General features: G+C 35.8%; 1 protein-coding gene across 3 annotated transcripts in view; it reads right to left on the bottom strand.

Moving 5' to 3' along the window:
* LOC140164243 (HEAT repeat-containing protein 6-like) overlaps positions 1 to 18,842 on the bottom strand; it is a 386,072-nt gene that overhangs the window by 75,650 nt on the left and 291,580 nt on the right. For all 3 annotated transcript variants that reach the window (XM_072187509.1, XM_072187510.1, XM_072187511.1), the window contains one exon: positions 1,616 to 1,783. In XM_072187509.1, coding sequence (XP_072043610.1) covers positions 1,616 to 1,783 — 168 coding nt within the window. The remainder of the gene's footprint in view (positions 1 to 1,615; positions 1,784 to 18,842) is intronic.

Here is an 18,842-nt window from a genome sequence, read left to right on the forward strand (position 1 = left end):
ATACTCACTCCAGTTGTGGAAGATATAGGCAAAGCCATAATACAGAGGGAGTATAGGTTTCACAATAACTAACCCTGGCCAATTACATTTGAAAAACATACTCCCACTTTGATATAAAATTGGATCGAGTGAGCCCATATTTATTGGTCGAGCTATGAGTTTTAAAATATTGGACGAGACGTAGTCGAGTTCAATATTTTAAAACTCATAGTGAGACCAATAAATATTGGGTGTAAAGCATCCAATTTTATCATTATTATGTGTCGGCTCCCAATATTTTCACACACTTGGATTCATCAAAACATAATAATGGAAGATATTTCCAAAATCTTAATTGGAATAGCCCACATGAAGAAATAATCCTGACTTGGCCATTTTTGCATGCTGCTCATGGTGGGGAATATTTTGTACCTGATTATTCATATCTCTGTGATTATTACTGTATGTCTGTCAAACTAAAATAATGGTATAAGGTGACAAAAAAATAAAACCTTGTTACGGGCCCGACCGACCCAGATTTTGCATTTGGGAGAATTTTTTTAATTCACTAAAATCATATATACATCAAATATCCAAGAAAAATATTTTAAATTTTTTTTCCTGTAAAGGATTAAATATATTGAAAATCAATCATACCATTTTTTAAAGTACTTCGGAGAATTTTTTTAATTCACTAAAATCATGCATACATCAAATATCCAAGAAAATTAATTCTAAAATATTTTTCCTGTAGAGGAATAAATATATTGAAAATCAATCATAGCATTTTTGAAAGTTCTTTCGGAGAATTTTTTAATTCACTAAAATCATGCATACATCAAATATCCAAGAAAAATATTTCTCAAATATTCATTCTGTAGAGGATTAAATATATTAAAAATCAATCATACCATTTTTGAAAGTTCTTTTTTTCTAATTCACTAAAATCATGCATACATCAAATATCCAAGAAAAATATTTCTTAAATATTTATCCTGTAGCAGATTAAATATATTGAAAATCAATCATTTTCTGAAAGTTCTATTGTTAACATTTGCAACTGATTCGACAAAGGATTTGACTGCGATTCAAAGTATATTTGGCCATTAAACAATGCACAAATTAAATGCATCTTTTTCTTTGGAACACCTACAAGAAACAAATGTGTCATTTTCTTAAAATTCTCATGTCCCAGTTTCAAGTCTCTAACTAATAGTACCCCAATAATTCATCAACCATTATTAGGATAGTCAAGATTGCTTGGTATGCAAGCAGGCAGAAGGTTAATTATTTAACTCTCTCCACGGGGGTGTCAACTGCAGATGACAAGTTTCAAAATTTTTTGAAAAATTAAAAAAATTCAGAATTAGACATTGTCATGATCATATTTGGAATCAGCATGAAAAATGCATTAAATGAGTACAAACAAGCCTAGTATTGATTCAGTGGTTCTTAAAACAGCTTTTGACATTTTCAGAAAATATCTCAAAACTTAGACCTTTTATGTTGAAGCCTATGGCTAGCACACAGAGCATTAACATGTAAAGGTGAAAGCCAACAAAACGTGTACAGAATGTGCTTCCTTGTCACACAGTACAGACACACACAAAAGTGAGCATGGGAAAATTGTACTCACCTGATCCCGTAGGGTGTCGCGGTACTTGAGCTCTGATACATCAGCAATTTGGTCAATGACTTCCAGCGCATGTGTTAGGCTACCCCAGATCATACAGAACTGCTCCGTGTCACCATAGCAACATCGCCGATCAGGAATAGACAACGCGAGGGCCCCGTTAATTCGCACCTGTCGGCGTATAAATAAAAATGAGAAAGCAAGAATGAAGTTTGGCATTAAGTGTTAAAAAGTCTGTATCAATTAGGAGAAATGAAACCGAGTGTGTACATATGACATTGGTTCCAGCGTCAACATATGTGACGCGATCAAGGGAAATGAGTTGGATGTCGCTAATAATGATTTTGAGATATTGGCAAAGAAAGTGTTCAAATTCTTTTGTTTTATATTGTTTTTAGCAATTGAAAAATTGACGTAACTTCGCTAAGAAAAGTCGTATCGACATGAGGTTTTCTGTTTCTGAAAGCTCTAAATGTCCTCTTTAGAAACATATGTAAAACTCATTTTCGACCAGGGTCGACATGCGACTCATTCCCCTTGATCATGTCACATATAGTGATGAGTCACGGTATTTTGATCTATATATTTCACACCACTAAATCAAGTCAAGCACACCTATTTTAATGCCTGGTTTGTTTAAGAAAAAAGGTCAGACAATTAATTAAGAATAGAGTAGAAATTCAAATTATTTTGGCTAAAATCGGTCATGGTTATTAGTGGTCAATTCTGCAAGTCTACCACAGATGTGATGGATCAAGTAATTTGTAATTATTTTAGGCACCCCTTTTCTTCAGTTTTCTGCCAAAATATGCCTACACTGTCAATGGATTAGTAAATGCATACAGGAATACACATGGAAGTGACTCTACACAATAACAACATTCAAACAAAACAAACAGCTATTTGAATTCCACTTGAATCTCTCAAATTTCCTACCATTATTATTGCATGTTATCTTCAGTAGACAGCAGATATATGCAACATGATCAAAGAGAATGAGTCGTATGTCAGCAATATTCCAACAGAATATCATTTTCTGGCAGTTTACAAATGCTACATTTTGATGCAAACCCCATCAAAATTGGACATCAAAATACTGAGTTATGAGCAATTTATCAATGGCTGAAAACAATATAAAACAAAAGAATTTGAAAACTGTTTTTGGTTATATCGCAAAACAATATAAGCAACATCTGACTCATTCCCCTTGATTATGTCACATATTAGCTACACATTGAATTTCCTTGAAGCAACTTTTAATAACAATATAATGATGTATATTCATATGTAGTGGTAAACGTAAACAGAAAGCAAAATTAGACTTCTACGCTACTTTTAAGTAGTTTTTGTGATAAAATTATGCTGAAAATAAGTTAATTAGATGTAAATATTGAACAATAAGACAACTGTTAGATCATATATTCTGGTTTGTGAATTGGCAGTATACCAATTAAAATACACACACCCCCTATGGAAGACATGATCTTCATCTCCTACACAGGGGGTGTGGATTTCAAATGGAGTCACCCCATTCAGGTAACCATATTTGAAATTCAGTTCCTTGTATGGAAAATTAAGGTCATATCTTACAGACAGGGTGCATGGATTTCAAACACAATATCCATTTTGGTAACTGCAGCCCTTTGTTATTGATTTTGAAATTTTATGTCAAGCATATCTAGGCATTGACAGCTGAAATCTAGGCGATAATGCTGACAAAAATTCGGCCAGGCACTGCACAAATGAACTGGTGTCAAGCAGGTCACCATAGATAGCGGGTCGATGCCAAGTTTAGCCAACAATCAGAGAGGTTTTTACGGCTTATTACCCTGTTCGGAACTGACTGTAATGAAGAGAGTGGAATTACATTTGTTTTTGGTCCTGCAGGGAATTGAACACAGGCCTAACGGACCAAAGGCAAAGACCTTAACTAGTGTACCACACTGTTCCATTACAGATGGATAAAGATGTCATTTTACTCTTCATGATTTAAATTTCACTGTGATACCAAAACCTCAATTTACAATTTCTAACATATGCCGTATTTACTTCCATTTGGCTTTCATACGTGAACCTGCTCCCACGAAATGAGCGTAAAGTTGCAAGTTGGTTGTTTCAAGACGTTACAATTGTTGAGTCCTGTTCTTTGTTTGAAGACACCTGTATAGTCAGTGCTATGTCCTTTGTGAATGAGGACATAATATGCTGTAATCTGTATTCAATTCTGTTCCCATTCACAAAGTACATACCACTGCCAACACAGGTGTCTTCAAACAGAGAACATCAACTCAACAGTTGGAACGTCTCGTAACTCCCCACTGGCGACTTTACATTCATTTGATGGGAGCAGGTCACATCTATGCGGTGTTTTATGTCACACATAGGGATCAAGGGAAGGAAAGGTCACTTGATGAATTATTCTTACCCAGGGTCTTATTCCAAGGCCTGAGTGACATTATTTTATAATGCATGAAGCAATATTATATTCACATTATAAGTGATATTTTCTTGTCAAAAAATATCACTTATTTATTAGTTAATGAATTGATTATTGATCAAGCATTAGTATTACTGGGCAATAGCCTTTGCCTCGGGGCTTGGATTGGAATTCCAATTTCCTTTCTTACAAAGTAAGGGCTAAGAGTAAAATTGTACAATTGTGTTGGGATTGGCCTTCCCTCCTTTCTCCTTGTGATTTTCTTCCATTTCTTGCTTTGTTTATCAAAGCTATCTGGGGCAGTGCATCTTATTAGCCTACACTGGCAATCCAGTCCAGTCCCAGCCACACATCCTTACCCAAACCAAAGTTGAGAACTCACCCAGGATCCCAGGGGGGGGGGGGTGAATTTGGTTGGAATTCCCAAAAATATTCCTCAAGGGAGGGTAGTTTTCAACTGGAATAGCCCATTTACAGAAAGATAGGGAGAAGTACTGTATAACAGGAAATTTTAACTAGGGTTTAATTTGAATGCTTTTTGCAGTTACACAAACAACTTTGCAAATGAATATGCTAAGGATGCAAGGAATTTGTCAATAACATTCTATCGGTTGGCATGACATCACTTGCTTCTTCCCATTGGTTGCTTTTGCTGATATTTGGCTGTTCCATCTCGCTCCTCAGATACTAAGGGGACACTTTCCCATTGCACTCAATGGAGGAAATCACAAACCATGCCATAAAATAAATACCTCTTGAAGAAAAAATTCCTTAAGTTTGATTTCCTATCAGGGAAATCAACTTTAAATAATTACCAAAGACAAGACAAATTGGTATTTTCTGTGCTGAGAAAATTGACTTGATCTGAAAGCCCCTGTACAAATAGAGATTTCGCGAAGGTGTCGCCATTGACAGATGTGAGAAGTGGGTAAGTGCAATAGATAGAACAGTACTGAGCGAGAGAATGATTGGTTACCGATTGATAACAACTCCATTTAAATGAACGTCCATTCATTTAAATGAATGTCAGGTTGGATCATATTGTGTTACACAAGATTTTGCATTTATTGATGCCCTGTCAAAAACATCACTGCAGTTTTAAAGCAGGTCAGAGCCCTCAGGTCATATTTTGTCATTTTTTGGTCATTTTGCTTAAATGATACTGCTTACTTCTGCAGAGTAATACATTGATCTTGTTACTTTAAGATTATTATAAGGGCCATTCCCGGTGTTGTCACTTAACATTGAGCATGATCATTCCTAATTTCGGGAAAAAAGGGGTTATTTTTAACACTTTATGTTCGCGATCTTTAAAAAATAGGGTTGTTTTTGATGACTGTGTACTCGAAATTTTAAAAAAATATACATTTTTTGAATCATGAGAATGTTGAAATACTCATCATGCATACTCATGAATGATACATGGCTTGTTGCTTGAAGTATACATGTATATACTTTTCTGTTATTTGTTTTCCACAACAGAAGACTAACAGAGGTCTCCTCAGAAAAGAAAATGAATCAGAACAGGTGTTTTGTGTGTGTGTTCTTGAAAAGTTAAAGTGTACTTGAAATGCAAAAAATAGGGGTATTTTTAAGGCTAACTTGTACCCATTTTTGTGTAAAATAGGGTAACAAATGCTGAAAATGTTCTTGAAACCGCACAAAATAGGGGGGGTATTTTTGACTCTGGGAACAATCATGTGTTACGCGTTTGAATAGGAAGTGACAACACCGGGGGGCCATTGGCATAAAGGCGTTCAGGAACTGTGGACATTGTGGTTCCTGTGCATCCCCCCCTACATACAGATTTCTCATATGCATGTCCCCATTTGCCAGTGTTTACAAACACACAGACAAAGAAACACAAGACATCCAGGGACAGACAGTAATATCACCCAGATTTCATATAAACATCTCATAACCTGAGAGAAGATATCTTGCACTTCCCACAATGCATTGCTTCCAATTTTCTGTAATAATATGCTCTCTAGTGCAACATGGGTCGATAGTGACAAAATGCCAATGAACACCCTGATCTTGCAAAATATGTTTATTTCTTGACTATCAACCCATGTTTAGGAAGTCTATTCTAAACAAAGTAATAAGAGTGTCATTTGGTGTATTAATGAGGTGATGTACCATCATCTTGCAAAGGGTTCTGGGAAGGGTAAAATATCTTCTGTGACATATTATGTCCTGGTTAAAGCACTCTACAATTCCCTCCAAATAACCAATGCGCAGTTATTAACCTCTAAATGTGTGGTTTGAGATGGATGATATGTGTGATCTTGTTGCAATGCACCAAGGGAAGGCATCATGTTCTCCTCTAGCTCATAACATACATGATATAGATCACTAACTCACTTTTCAACCATCAAACCAAACATATAAAGTCATATGATATATCAAGATTAATGTGCAATACAGTACCTATGAAATGCTATACCCTTCAGCACGCTCATGTGCCCCAAATTCAATGTCAATGCTACTTGTTGAGAATAGTAGATCAACTTTGTTTTACAAGTATATCAATTTGACCGAATATATCAGAAGATAGAATCAAATTAACGCAAATTGAGTTGCTGACAAGGCATTATAACAGATAGCATACTAACAAAACGATGGGGAAATGCCTTGCCATTCAACAGAAAATATATACTGTAAGCCAAAAAATTAAGGTACCAGTTACGTTTACCCTCTGTATATCCTAAACAAAGACAGATATGTCATAATTTGTACCAACAGCCCATAGCTGCATCTTTTAGCTCGAATTTAAGACCTCATTCGTTGAAATTGTTCAAGAAATAAAGACACGACGATCCAAAAACCCAAGGAAGAAGCAAATTTATAAGTTGCAGTTTGCCCCATTGCACACCCTATTGATTTGTACACAAAGCGTTCGCGAACAAGAGAACTAGCGCCATGCTTTCATTGATTAGCACGAACAACTAGCATCGTTCTTTCATTGATTAGAACACAAAAGTGCAAGTTTTTATTTTGTATCTTCATTAGGTTTTAGACCATCGTTTCTTTAATTCTCAACCAATTTCAACAAATGAGGTCTTAAATCATAGCTTAAGAGGGCAGGCATTGGCTGTTTGTTTTAATTTGGACACATTTGTCTTTATTTAGGATATACAGGGGTAAACACAACTGGTACCTTAATTCTTTGGCTTACTGTATAGTTGTTTACCCTCATTATTTCAGTGAAAAAATAAAGCAAGTTTGCAGACATTTTTGTGAATCAGCTGTATTCTTTCGCTTATTTCATCTTGCCTGAATTTAGTTTCTTTTCCGGGAAGGTTGGGATGGGAAATTGGGTTATTCCAGTTGAGACCCACATAGCCCCAATGGAAGACATATCCTTAGTCTCTCACACAGGGAGAGAGAATTTTAAATGGGGGTTACCTGCATGGGTAAATCGGTTTTTGCTCTATGTTACATATTTGCAAATTCTTGCCCGGTTTATCAACCCATTTTCATCAGCAACATAGCCGGCAGCCTGTCTTCTTATCCTACGCTCAATTGTTATTTGGTTTACTCATACCTTTTACTTATGAGAATAAAAGCAGTAACAGTAACCTTGTAAAACAAAATGAATCTGGACCGTTTGTTTTTGAATGATAGCATTCTTGAAATGTTCAAATAGATGTACTTTTGTATTTTGAAAAATTAAAATAGTATTTTTCATGTTAATATGGGTGTTTTTGTGAAAAATGGGAGTAAAAATAACTAAAACTGTTTTTGAAATACACCAAAATAGGGGGCAATTTTTGGATTTTAAGAACCATCCCCAGGGGGGTACTTAGTACAAATGACCATACGGGGACGTGCCGCAAATATGGGTAGCAGTTTCGGCCTTTTGGTATATCAATGACCCCTTTTTCTAAGCCTATTTTGGTATACGAATGGGTCCTTTTTTCAAATTTTTTCAATTCTCTCAAAAAATAGACCAATTTTGCCTCAATCTAGCCAAAATTTTGAAATTATGCAAAAAAAAAATCGTGAAAATTTGTAAAGACTAAGACAATATGGGTTAAATTTGGCCGAAAATTTTGAATTTTGGTATATCAATGGGTCCAAATTTCTTGAAAATTTGGTATATTTATGGGTCCACTTTCAAATTCTCAGCGACACATCCCTACCAAAATCAAACTTGAGTACCTTCCCCCCGGAACCATCATGCATTACGCCTAGGTGATAATGATGGGCTGAATGCTGCATCAATATAATGGCCATTAGATGAGAACGCTTGAGCCTGCAGGTATTCATTCTATTACATTACATAGCATAACTATGTTGAACATGGATTAATAGGCAGCTGTCTAACTATTTGTAGAGTGGAACATGGTTAGGTAGATCATTATTTTATCAACCTGACACTATGTTAACATCCATCTTGTTATAAAACATAAGCTAGATTGTGTGCAACTGGTTCATATTTTGTCATTTTCATAAATTTTTATGGTATGAACTCGACCCACAAAAATTACCACAATATTAACATGATATGAGGGGAGATATTTAGAGGTTAATAACTGCACATCGGTTATTTGGAGGGCATGGAAATGAGGAATATCCCGAGGTCCAAAGCAAATATTTATATTTTTGAAATGCCCGACATATTACCAATGCAAACCTCATTCATAACCATCACTTTGATCTCTTCACTTTACAAAATGACACAAAATTTTCCTCAGAAGTTTGTAAAAATAAACAATTTTTACATTTTCTCCTTCCAAAAATTGAACATGCTAAAACAGGAAGACCAATAACAAAAGTGCAAATCACAGTCTGCGCAAATATGGTAGCGCGCAATCCAAATATGGCAACCATCGCTCACACAGTTTGTTCGACGCACTACACGGCGCGCGGAATAATTATGCATTTTGCGGTTAATTGTGAGATATTAATGACCTCGATTTGTGTTCGTGTTTTTACAATAAGATTGGATCGCACGCATCGCGTATATTCATGAGGTTATGAATTTGTTTTATGATTTTGTGATCCTTAAGTAGTAGGATTACTTTTTTCATCAAATGTCCCATCAATTAAGGATTGGCTTTAAATTCTTTTTTGATTTATTCCTAGGTTTTGTTTATAGAAGGTCTGATCTGAGCATATCCCTTAGTTGGAGTCTTACATATCATAACTTCCAAAAGACATAGTTCTTGTTACTGTCCCCCCCAAAGAATGACAAATGTATCAGGAAATACAAAGAACACGCCCATGAACATCAGATCAGATGAACTTCAGGCAGGCTGTTGAATAGTATTTTATTTGCTATTTTTTCCAATAAAAAGTTCCAAACAATGGGAGAGAAATGAACAAAATGTCCACTTGTTGGCAATAAGGCATTCAAACAGTCCAAAAAGGGCTGCTTAAGAGAGAATTTTGGGTCCACTTTTGACAAAGAATCTGTGTAAACACACTTTCAATCAAAAAATATCTACTTTTTGGAAGTCCCGCAACCCCAAAAAAATCCTGTGTATTTGGATAGAGGATTGAGAACAAGAAAAGAAAGCCTTAACTCACAATAACCAGATCCTACGAAGTGTATTGTTAAAGCTTTCTGGTTCTCAACCCTCAATATATACTTGATTTCACCTCAGGGTTGCCTGCGACGTCACCAGTGGATTTTTTTTTGGGGGTGGGCATGGGGGGGTTCAGGGGTGGCAAAATCAACAAATTTTGCACAAAACTGCTGCAAAAAGTGGAAATTTTCATAATTTTTAGTTTTTACTGGGGAGCAATAGGGAGGGGGGTCAAGAATTCTGACTGGGGGCATTTCCCCCACCCCCCGTGGCACCACCACTGGACGTAACAGTGCATTTTAGTGATCGCTGTATAAAATTGTCCAAGCTAACCTGATCTAACACAGTGTATACACACATATATACAAGTGTGATCTGTGTGCACACTTGTAGCACAACCATGTAGAGTATTGACGTCAGCGTCAAACTCTAGGTAAAGTATTGATGAGGCTCTTTTAGCCTTTAGGTAGGCATATTCTATTACCAGTCACTTAAACTATGTTGAACATGGTGTAATAGGCAGCTGTCTAACTATTTGTGGAGTGCATCATAGTTGGGCAGAACATTAGTTTATTAACCTGACACTTAACATCCATCATGTTATGAAATATTATAGGATGCATGCAGGTTGTATGATAATTGGTTTATTTTAGTTGTGAACATTACCGGTACAAACTTGTATTCCCAGAGGCAGCACTTTTTAGAGAGTGGGCAAAGGGGAAGGAGGTGGGCAAGGCAACTTTGAAGGGGGCAAACTTTGATGAAACTGGTCAAAAATGGGCTAAAATTACAAAAAGACTTTTAAAACGATTAAAAAAAATCTTACATATGAGAGTAGCCAGCAACCCACAGGAGAGGGGGAGGCAAGAATGGGCAGCATCCCACAGGTGAGGGGGCAAGCAAGAGGGGGAAAAGACTTTTCACAGGGGGGGACTGCCCTATGCCCCCTTAACTATGCCACTGCCCAGAGGTCAGTATGTGCTATATAAGGTGGAAGTGCATTGTGGTAAAAAACACCCTTTACAAAATGTTACACAGCACCAGGTAAATGTTCAATTTATTGATCAACAATTTTGTTTTTTGTTAAATGAGTTCGAATAAAATCATGGTTTGATAATACTTAAGGCAGCTCTTTCAGTGCCTAAGTATTAATGCTACCTCATATATTAAACCAATAATAAAGAATTGTGTTATCCAAGAAACAAATCATTGGGCTATTCCATTTAAAATCCACACTACCTCTGTGGAAGATTTAGCTAAAGTCTTCCACAGAGGGAGTATAAGTTTCAAATAGAATGGACAATTGGGTAACTTCCATTTGAAAAACTCACTCCAGTTGTGGAAGATCTACATAAAGCCATAATACAAAGGGAGTATGGGTTTCAAAATGATTAACTATGGCCAATTACATTAAAAAAACATACTCCCCCTGTGGAAGATATTTCCAAAATCTTCCACAGGGGTAGTGTGGATTTTCAATGGAATAGCCCATTGCTACACACTTTTAACAAGCCGCTTGACTAGAATCACACTTACTAAACATGGCAATCAGCAATACCTGGATATCTATCTGCCTGCCGTTATTTTGTACTCTATCCTGATATAGATAGGCATGACATGAAACCCTATCACATGATTGCTATCATGAAACATAACACCTTTAACCAAAGATAGTTTGGAATTTGTTGATAAAAAAAAATCAAAATTGATCATAATGTATACCATATCATTACATAGTGATGATAGTGAAGATAATGGTAATATGTTGGTATCACATTTTGTGACATGGTGATTAGTCTATGATTACTAAAACTAATTTTGAGCATAGGCTGTAAAGACATCCCGGCTGGCAGAAGCGACAACTCTTCCCATTCCTTTGTATTGCATTAGGCTATTTAAGTTGAAATCCATACACCCCCTATGGAAGACATGACCTAAAGCAGTATTCAGACTTTTTATTGTACGTACAATATTGTATGCAACATTTCTACGTTGTTTAATCTATTGCCATTCTATTTCCAGTAATGTTTAAGTTCTAACGAATGTTTGATGACGTAAAATCGATAATATATTTCTACTAGATATTACATGTAACATATTATCGATTTTTCGTCATCAAACATTCGTTAGAACTTAAACATTACTGGAAATAGAATGGCAATAGATAAAATAACGTAGATATGTTGCATACAATATTGTACGTACAATACTCGGAGTCTGAAGCTAGCTTTAATCTCACACACAGGGAGTGTGAATTTCTAATGGGGTTACCTGAATGGGTGACTCCATTTGAAATTTACACCCCTGTGCAGAAGACCAAGATTATGTCTTCCATAGGGGTGTATGGATTTCAACTGGAATAGCCCGAATTTGTTTTCAGCAACATGTATAATTGTAAATCAGGTTTTATACGAAATTTTACTGTGATTATGAATTATTAAACTATAATCTTCTGGATTTACTTTCATGAGTGGCAAATTTTCACATCTGATCATGATGATGCATCCAGGATCAGATGTGAAATTTACCACTCATACAAGTAAATCCAGAAGATTTGATTACAATTTAATAATTCAAGAGTAACTTTGTTGACCAATATCTAATTTTGCTAATATTTTCTAGCCTTATGAGCCAAACTCTTTAAAACATGCAGCCATCAATCAGAACTTGAATGAATTATGCACTCGGCTAAATCAGAGGCAAAAATCAGGAACTTTATCTAAAATTTTCAATATTTCCAAAAGTGTTTTTTTTGTTCATGATTTTTTGTTCTGACTTGAGGGAAACTTGGAGAAATCCCCTCCCCCAACTTTGGCAGATTTGATCTATTTGGGGCAATTTTGCCCTGTAGGACTTGCAATCAAATGGGTGAAAATTTTAACAGAAAGATTTGAGCCAGGTATACCAACTTATGTAGGGAACAAGACTAAACCATAGATAAGAACTAGTGCAGTATGTAAACCATGAAGGTGTACACTGACACTGCAGTAGTAAAAAGCTCAAGGATAGTAGACGAAAGTAAACAAAAATACAACTGATGTTTCGAGCAGATAAAATGCCCTTCTTCAGGGACAAACAACAACAATAACTATATGAGGTAGCAAACATCTAAAATTGCAGCAAATAATATAACTAAGGTAGTAAGCAGAATATCAAAACCACAGAGCCAAAAAATAGCGTCTCTATAGAAAAGAGAGCTAACTTGCTACTGAAAATGTCAAGTTAAAAGTTTGGCATTTTTGACTCTTATTCTTGACAACAGGTGCAGTTTGGTCTAGAAAAATATAGTTTTATTTTTCTTAAATTTTTACTTCAACTCATTTTGACCACCAAATCTAAAATAAAACCATGGACATATTGACATAAGCCTTTGCCCTCATGGATCTGAACTTGACTTGCCAGTGTTGTATAAGCAGCCTATAGGTAACAGCATTCTGTGTCTATTATTTACAATATCTGCACCTGTACTAACACCTTAGGATGCATGTCCAAAATAGTGTAACCAGGAAATGTCATATCCTAGGGGAGGTTAGAAGTTTTGTGAATGAAGAAAACGAGTAATAAATAAATAATGCGGTCTTCTGGATTTACATTTTTAAAGTCTATGGTACCCATGAATGCTGTCAATCAGCATGTTTCTACTCAACAAACGGTTGACAGTTTAATGCATGTTAATTCTAGGTGGTGTGAGGAATATGCTGTTATGGCACCAGAAGAAACAGATCAGGTGAAGGGTGTGGGGTGATACAGGGTGATGTGAGTGAACCTCATCCTCAATCATCAACCACCGTTTGGTGTGGTGTAAAAAAACAAATGCATACCGCCTTCCTCTTTTTCCATTTTATCCAAGACAAACCTTTGTTTTGCCTATACTGATAAATATTCCAATCTGGTCTCCTGCTTTGGATCACAATAGTGTTCCAGAAAATAAAAGATGTTTCAGACTTTTTTTATTCTCTTTTAGTAAAAACTAATCTTTCTCTATCTATATCACAAACTAGTATCAAAATAATGACATTTTTCAAAGTTGAAAATCTTTTAAAAACCAGATTGTCTCAGCATCAGGGAAACTTGGGCATTCATGTGCAGCCAAGTCTGGACAATTATCCTATCAGTTCCACTTGAGCCATATCAAGTCCTCTTGAAAGTTTATGCTATTGATTTGGGTCATGGTATTGGAATGATGTAGGAGTTGTTGTGTTGTTATAGCAACAATCCCAGATTCTTGGCCATTCAGATGGCACTTTAGTGGGGTGCAGCCAATCAGGTCTCTGCTTTAGTTCCATTTCTTTTGTTGTGTTCACACCTTTCTTAGTAAGCCACTTGCATTTGCTCCTCCGATCATGCTGGACCAAAAATCCCACCCACCCTCCCAGTAGCTGGAAGGGTAATTCAGTTATCTCATTTGTCCAAGATGCTTCAATAAAAGTATGTCAAATTATGCTACTCTCCGCTTTGTCTGGAGTTTTCTTCAAATCCTGAAGAATCTCGTCAGTAGATTGTCTCCACTTTCTACTACGCTTTGTGATGGCTTTATGAATGCTTTGTATGGAGTTCTTCAAATCCTGAAGAATCTCGTCTGTAGATTGTCTCCACTTTCTACTACGCTTTGTGTTGGCTTAATAAATGCTTTGTATGGAGTTTCTTCAAATCCTGAAGAATCTCGTCAGTAGATTGTCTCCACTTTCTACTACGCTTTGTGATGGCTTTATGAATGCTTTGTTGGAGTTCTTCAAATCCTGAAGAATCTTGTCTGTAGATTGTCTCCACTTTCTACTACGCTTTGTATGGAGTCTCGTCAATACCTGATGAAACTTGTCTGTAGATTGTCTCCACTTTCTACTACGCTTTGTATGGAGTCTCGTCAATACCTGATGAAACTTGTCTGTAGATTGTCTCCACTTTCTACTACGCTTTGTATGGAGTCTCGTCAATACCTGATGAGACTCGTCTGTAGATTGTTTCCACTTTCTACTACGCTTTGTATGGAGTCTCGTCAATACCTGATGAAACTTGTCTGTAGATTGTCTCCACTTTCTACTACGCTTTTAATGGGAAATGTATGCTTTTATGGATTTTCTTCAAATCCTGAAGAATCTCGTCTGTAGATTGTCTCCACTTTCTACTACGCTTTGTATGGAATCTCGTCAATACCTGATGAGACTCGTCTGTAGATTGTCTCCACTTTCTACTACGCTTTGTATGGAGTCTCGTCAATACCTGATGAAACTTGTCTGTAGATTGTCTCCACTTTCTACTACGCTTTGTATGGAGTCTCGTCAATACCTGATGAGACTCGTCTGTAGATTGTCTCCACTTTCTACTACGCTTTGTATGGAGTCTCGTCAATACCTGATGAAACTTGTCTGTAGATTGTCTCCACTTTCTACTACGCTTTATGTAGAGTAATTTATGCTTATTTGAAGTATCTTTTTGGCTTGATTGTTTTTGTCAGTGGATTATTTCATTATTAATATATTTTTTATAGTAAATTTTGGCTGACTTTTCAATAATTACCAGCTTATATAGGGATTTAAAGATTTAATTCATTGATAGAGTTGGCATTGTTTCTTCTTTTGGAGATTTCTGTTTATTTAATAATTGCGTTATAAATATTGTTTTCCAATTCAATCCTCTGTTTGATCCAAAGAGGTATCTGTATTTGCTTAAGATGAAATTTGGTTAAATGTGATACAGAAGTCAATTCTTGCATGTCCAGCCTATATGGTTGGCTTGTTGTACACATTTTCCAATAATTTTGTATTGTGTTATTAATAATATTTATTGGAAGATAAATAACTATTTATATTATGTCTTAACTGCTATGAAAGTGCTATGATTATTATATTATTATTATATTATGAAATCTATCATTATTTATCATTATTTATCTCAATTATATTTATGTATATGAATATAAAATTGTTGAATGGTCATAAATAGCTTAATAAATGGTCCTCATGATCGGGAGGGCAATGCGGAGTCTAATCATTGCTTTGGTGTTGTGTTTTCCTGATGTCTCGAGACAATTGAAAATATTGCAACATCCATCAGGTAATATATCACATGCATTGACTCTACCCGGCTATTCCATTTGAAATCAATACTCCCCCTGTGGAAGATTTAGTTCAAGTCTTTTACAGAGGGAAGTACGGGTTTAAAATAGAATAGACATTCGGGTAACTACCATTTGAAATACTCACTCCAGATATAGGTAAAGCCATAATACAGGGGGAGTATGGATTTCAAAATAATTAACCCTAGCCAATTCCATTTGAAAAACATACTCACTCTGTGAGAAAGCTTTTTTTAATTCTTCGATGGGGGTATGCCAGATTGCAAATGAAAAAAATATGATCCCTTATTTCCCTCATTTAGAATATCACTGGTATCAGTCACGCTCCTCAAGTTGGCAAAATGTCTCTTCTCTTCTCACTCAAATTAAAAAGCATGCATATCTACATTTAGCATGAATGTCCAATTACTGCATACATGTATGTATGCACTATAAACAATGAAATAAACACATCATGACTATGTTTAACTCAACAAGGTCATTATCACTGCCAGCTTAATGGAGGTGAAGACAATCTAGTACTACTTTCAGAAAAGTATTATTTACACTTTACAAGACCATTTCATATTTCATGCGTGAGCAATGTTAATAATATGTCACTTATTTGTTGCCCGCAGCGGACTATTTTAAACACCACATTCTGATAAATTCTAGATACACAAAGAGCCTATAGTTTTCAGCACAGTACTTCAGCAGCCTGCCAATTTGGTGTAGTTTATGTCGTATACGGAAGTGGGGTTCTGATTGTCTAATTGAATCACGTCATCATCACATCGGCACCTCATTCGCTGGTCAAGCTGCGTAGCATCGTGTGACCTAGTTCTTTTTATGTGATAATCGGACAGCAGACGGACACTGCTGAAGTAATTTGCTGAATAGAATAATGTTCCATAGCTTTCCATGACGTTGACACTCACTAAATATTGCCTATATTCTGATATTGAGAGGGAAGCTATAGAAATAGTTAACACTGAAATAATGTATTATTGACATGAAATTTGTCAATGAAATACATTGTGAATAGTTGCAAGACACAGAAAAAGTCCCACTAAGAGACCATAGCTAGTCACATTCGCCAAACAGTATCGCGATATGTTCGTTTACATGACGACTATAGAAATACACATTGATTTACATTAATACGGATGGATCTCCACTCTTGCATGGAGTGCCCAAATATCCTCTCATATCTTATTGCTATGCATGCTAGCCATAGGTTTCAACCTAAGAAGTCCAAATTATGAGATATTTTCTTAAAATATCATGAGCCATCTCAAGAACCACTGAACCAATATTGGGCTTGTTTGTACTCATTTTGATGCAATTTTCATGCTGATTCCAAATATGGTCATGAAAATGAACAATTGTGAAATTATTGAACTTTTATATCAAATTTGGAACTTGTTGTTTGCAGTCATTCAAACCCTGTGTAGAAAGTATCAAGCATGTCCATCCTTCCACTCATTATCAAAGATATGTTTGTCTTATAAGTTGAGAATCACCGCAAGGATATCATAAGATAAAGCATGATAACATTACATGACTATGAGTATGATGTAGTGGATGTAACAAGAGCATCACCATATTTCAATAGCAGTACAAAAATACCCTCTGAGATGAACAACTTAAAAGCTCGCTTCGCTCGTTATACTGGGCGTTGCAGTCCACAAACTGAGCCACTTCCTTATTCCAACTGTATCAATTCAGATTCAGACCACTATATAGACTGGTCATGTGTAACATGAGTCTGGCTCTCTCAAGGGTTATGTAACATGTCCATATACCTCTTCATCATAACAAAATATGATTGTCTTACAAGTGCAGGATGTCTTTAAGGAACGTCTTTGCTATAAAAACATAATAACATTACATGACAGACTATATGAGGTCGACTATAACTTTCAGATAGGAATCTTTACAAAATTTCAAAACAAACAGGAAACGCAAATACAATGATATGTAAAATTAAACTAACAGCTTATATTTTATTATTCTTAAGTAATGAATAATGTATCTTATAGAAAGCCGAGACTAATAAAATAAAACACTGTATAATTGTGGGAGTACAAATTTCAACATGAATATGTCTATTGCCATAAGTAAGAAGTGAATGTTATGTTAGCTTCCGATGTCTTGCAACATACACAATACAGGATTGTGAGAAATTACCCAAAAATGTAAAGAGCTCAAGAATCACTAACCAAAAATGTAACATTAGGCATGTTTGCAGTCATTTTAATGCAATTTTCAAGTTGACTCCAAATAAGGTACAGCAGCAGAGAAATTAAAAGATTTCAGAAACAAATAAAGATTCCTTTCCTCTCATTTTGTGGTACAGGTCTCAAATTTGAAGAGTAATGTTCATTAATCCAAGGTTTGACAATAGCAAAGAAAACACACAAGAGTAAGAGAATGCATATTTCAGATTCTGTCAACTAATGGTGCCCTTAAGTACAATTTAATCTTTACTAACCTGAAACTTGGCAATTTTTGTTGGTTTCTATGACCTACTTTTACCTATCTCATCCATTTAATAAGAAAATCAGAATCTCCATACATACATATATTATGTGCATATACACTGTATATTATACAGGCTTTTATACAACACCATTTAAGGCCAAAAAAATGGGTGTCTCTCAGACAAAACCATGTGCAAAAAACACCAATCCTAGCATAGCCTCATGTACTAGACCCCCTCCCCTTTATTGGGGAAAAAGGGGAAGAGCCTCCAACTGGGGGAATTTTCACCTAATTTTGGCTAAAAAGTGGCTTTTTACCCCTCTTCAATTTTTCTGGGGGTATGGGGGGGGGGGAGCTTCTGTCTGGGGGGCATTTTACCCCATGCCCCCCATAGCGCCACCTGTGCCAAAAACAAAACACCAAATCCTGTGTAGCACTTAGCTTGTGCTATTTCAGCTTGCTTTTCTAAACAAAAACAACCAAATAAAAAAAATAAAAAATTCCCATGGCACATCGCTTTTTGCAAAATGTTTGAGAGGCAATCATTTTTTTTTCTAATCAAGATCAAAGTGCCAGAGGTATTAATTTCTTAATGACATTCGGAGGATGAAGATTGATGTAAAATCTGTGAAGCGGATTGAAAGCCTAGAGCGAAAGTATGCCGTCATTTGATTTTTTGGCCTTGTTCTTCTTCTCAACAATTTATCGCTGTGACGCATT

This window comes from Amphiura filiformis, chromosome 11, assembly GCF_039555335.1.
Source record: "Amphiura filiformis chromosome 11, Afil_fr2py, whole genome shotgun sequence".
In the NCBI taxonomy this organism is placed as follows: Eukaryota; Metazoa; Echinodermata; class Ophiuroidea; order Amphilepidida; family Amphiuridae; genus Amphiura; species Amphiura filiformis.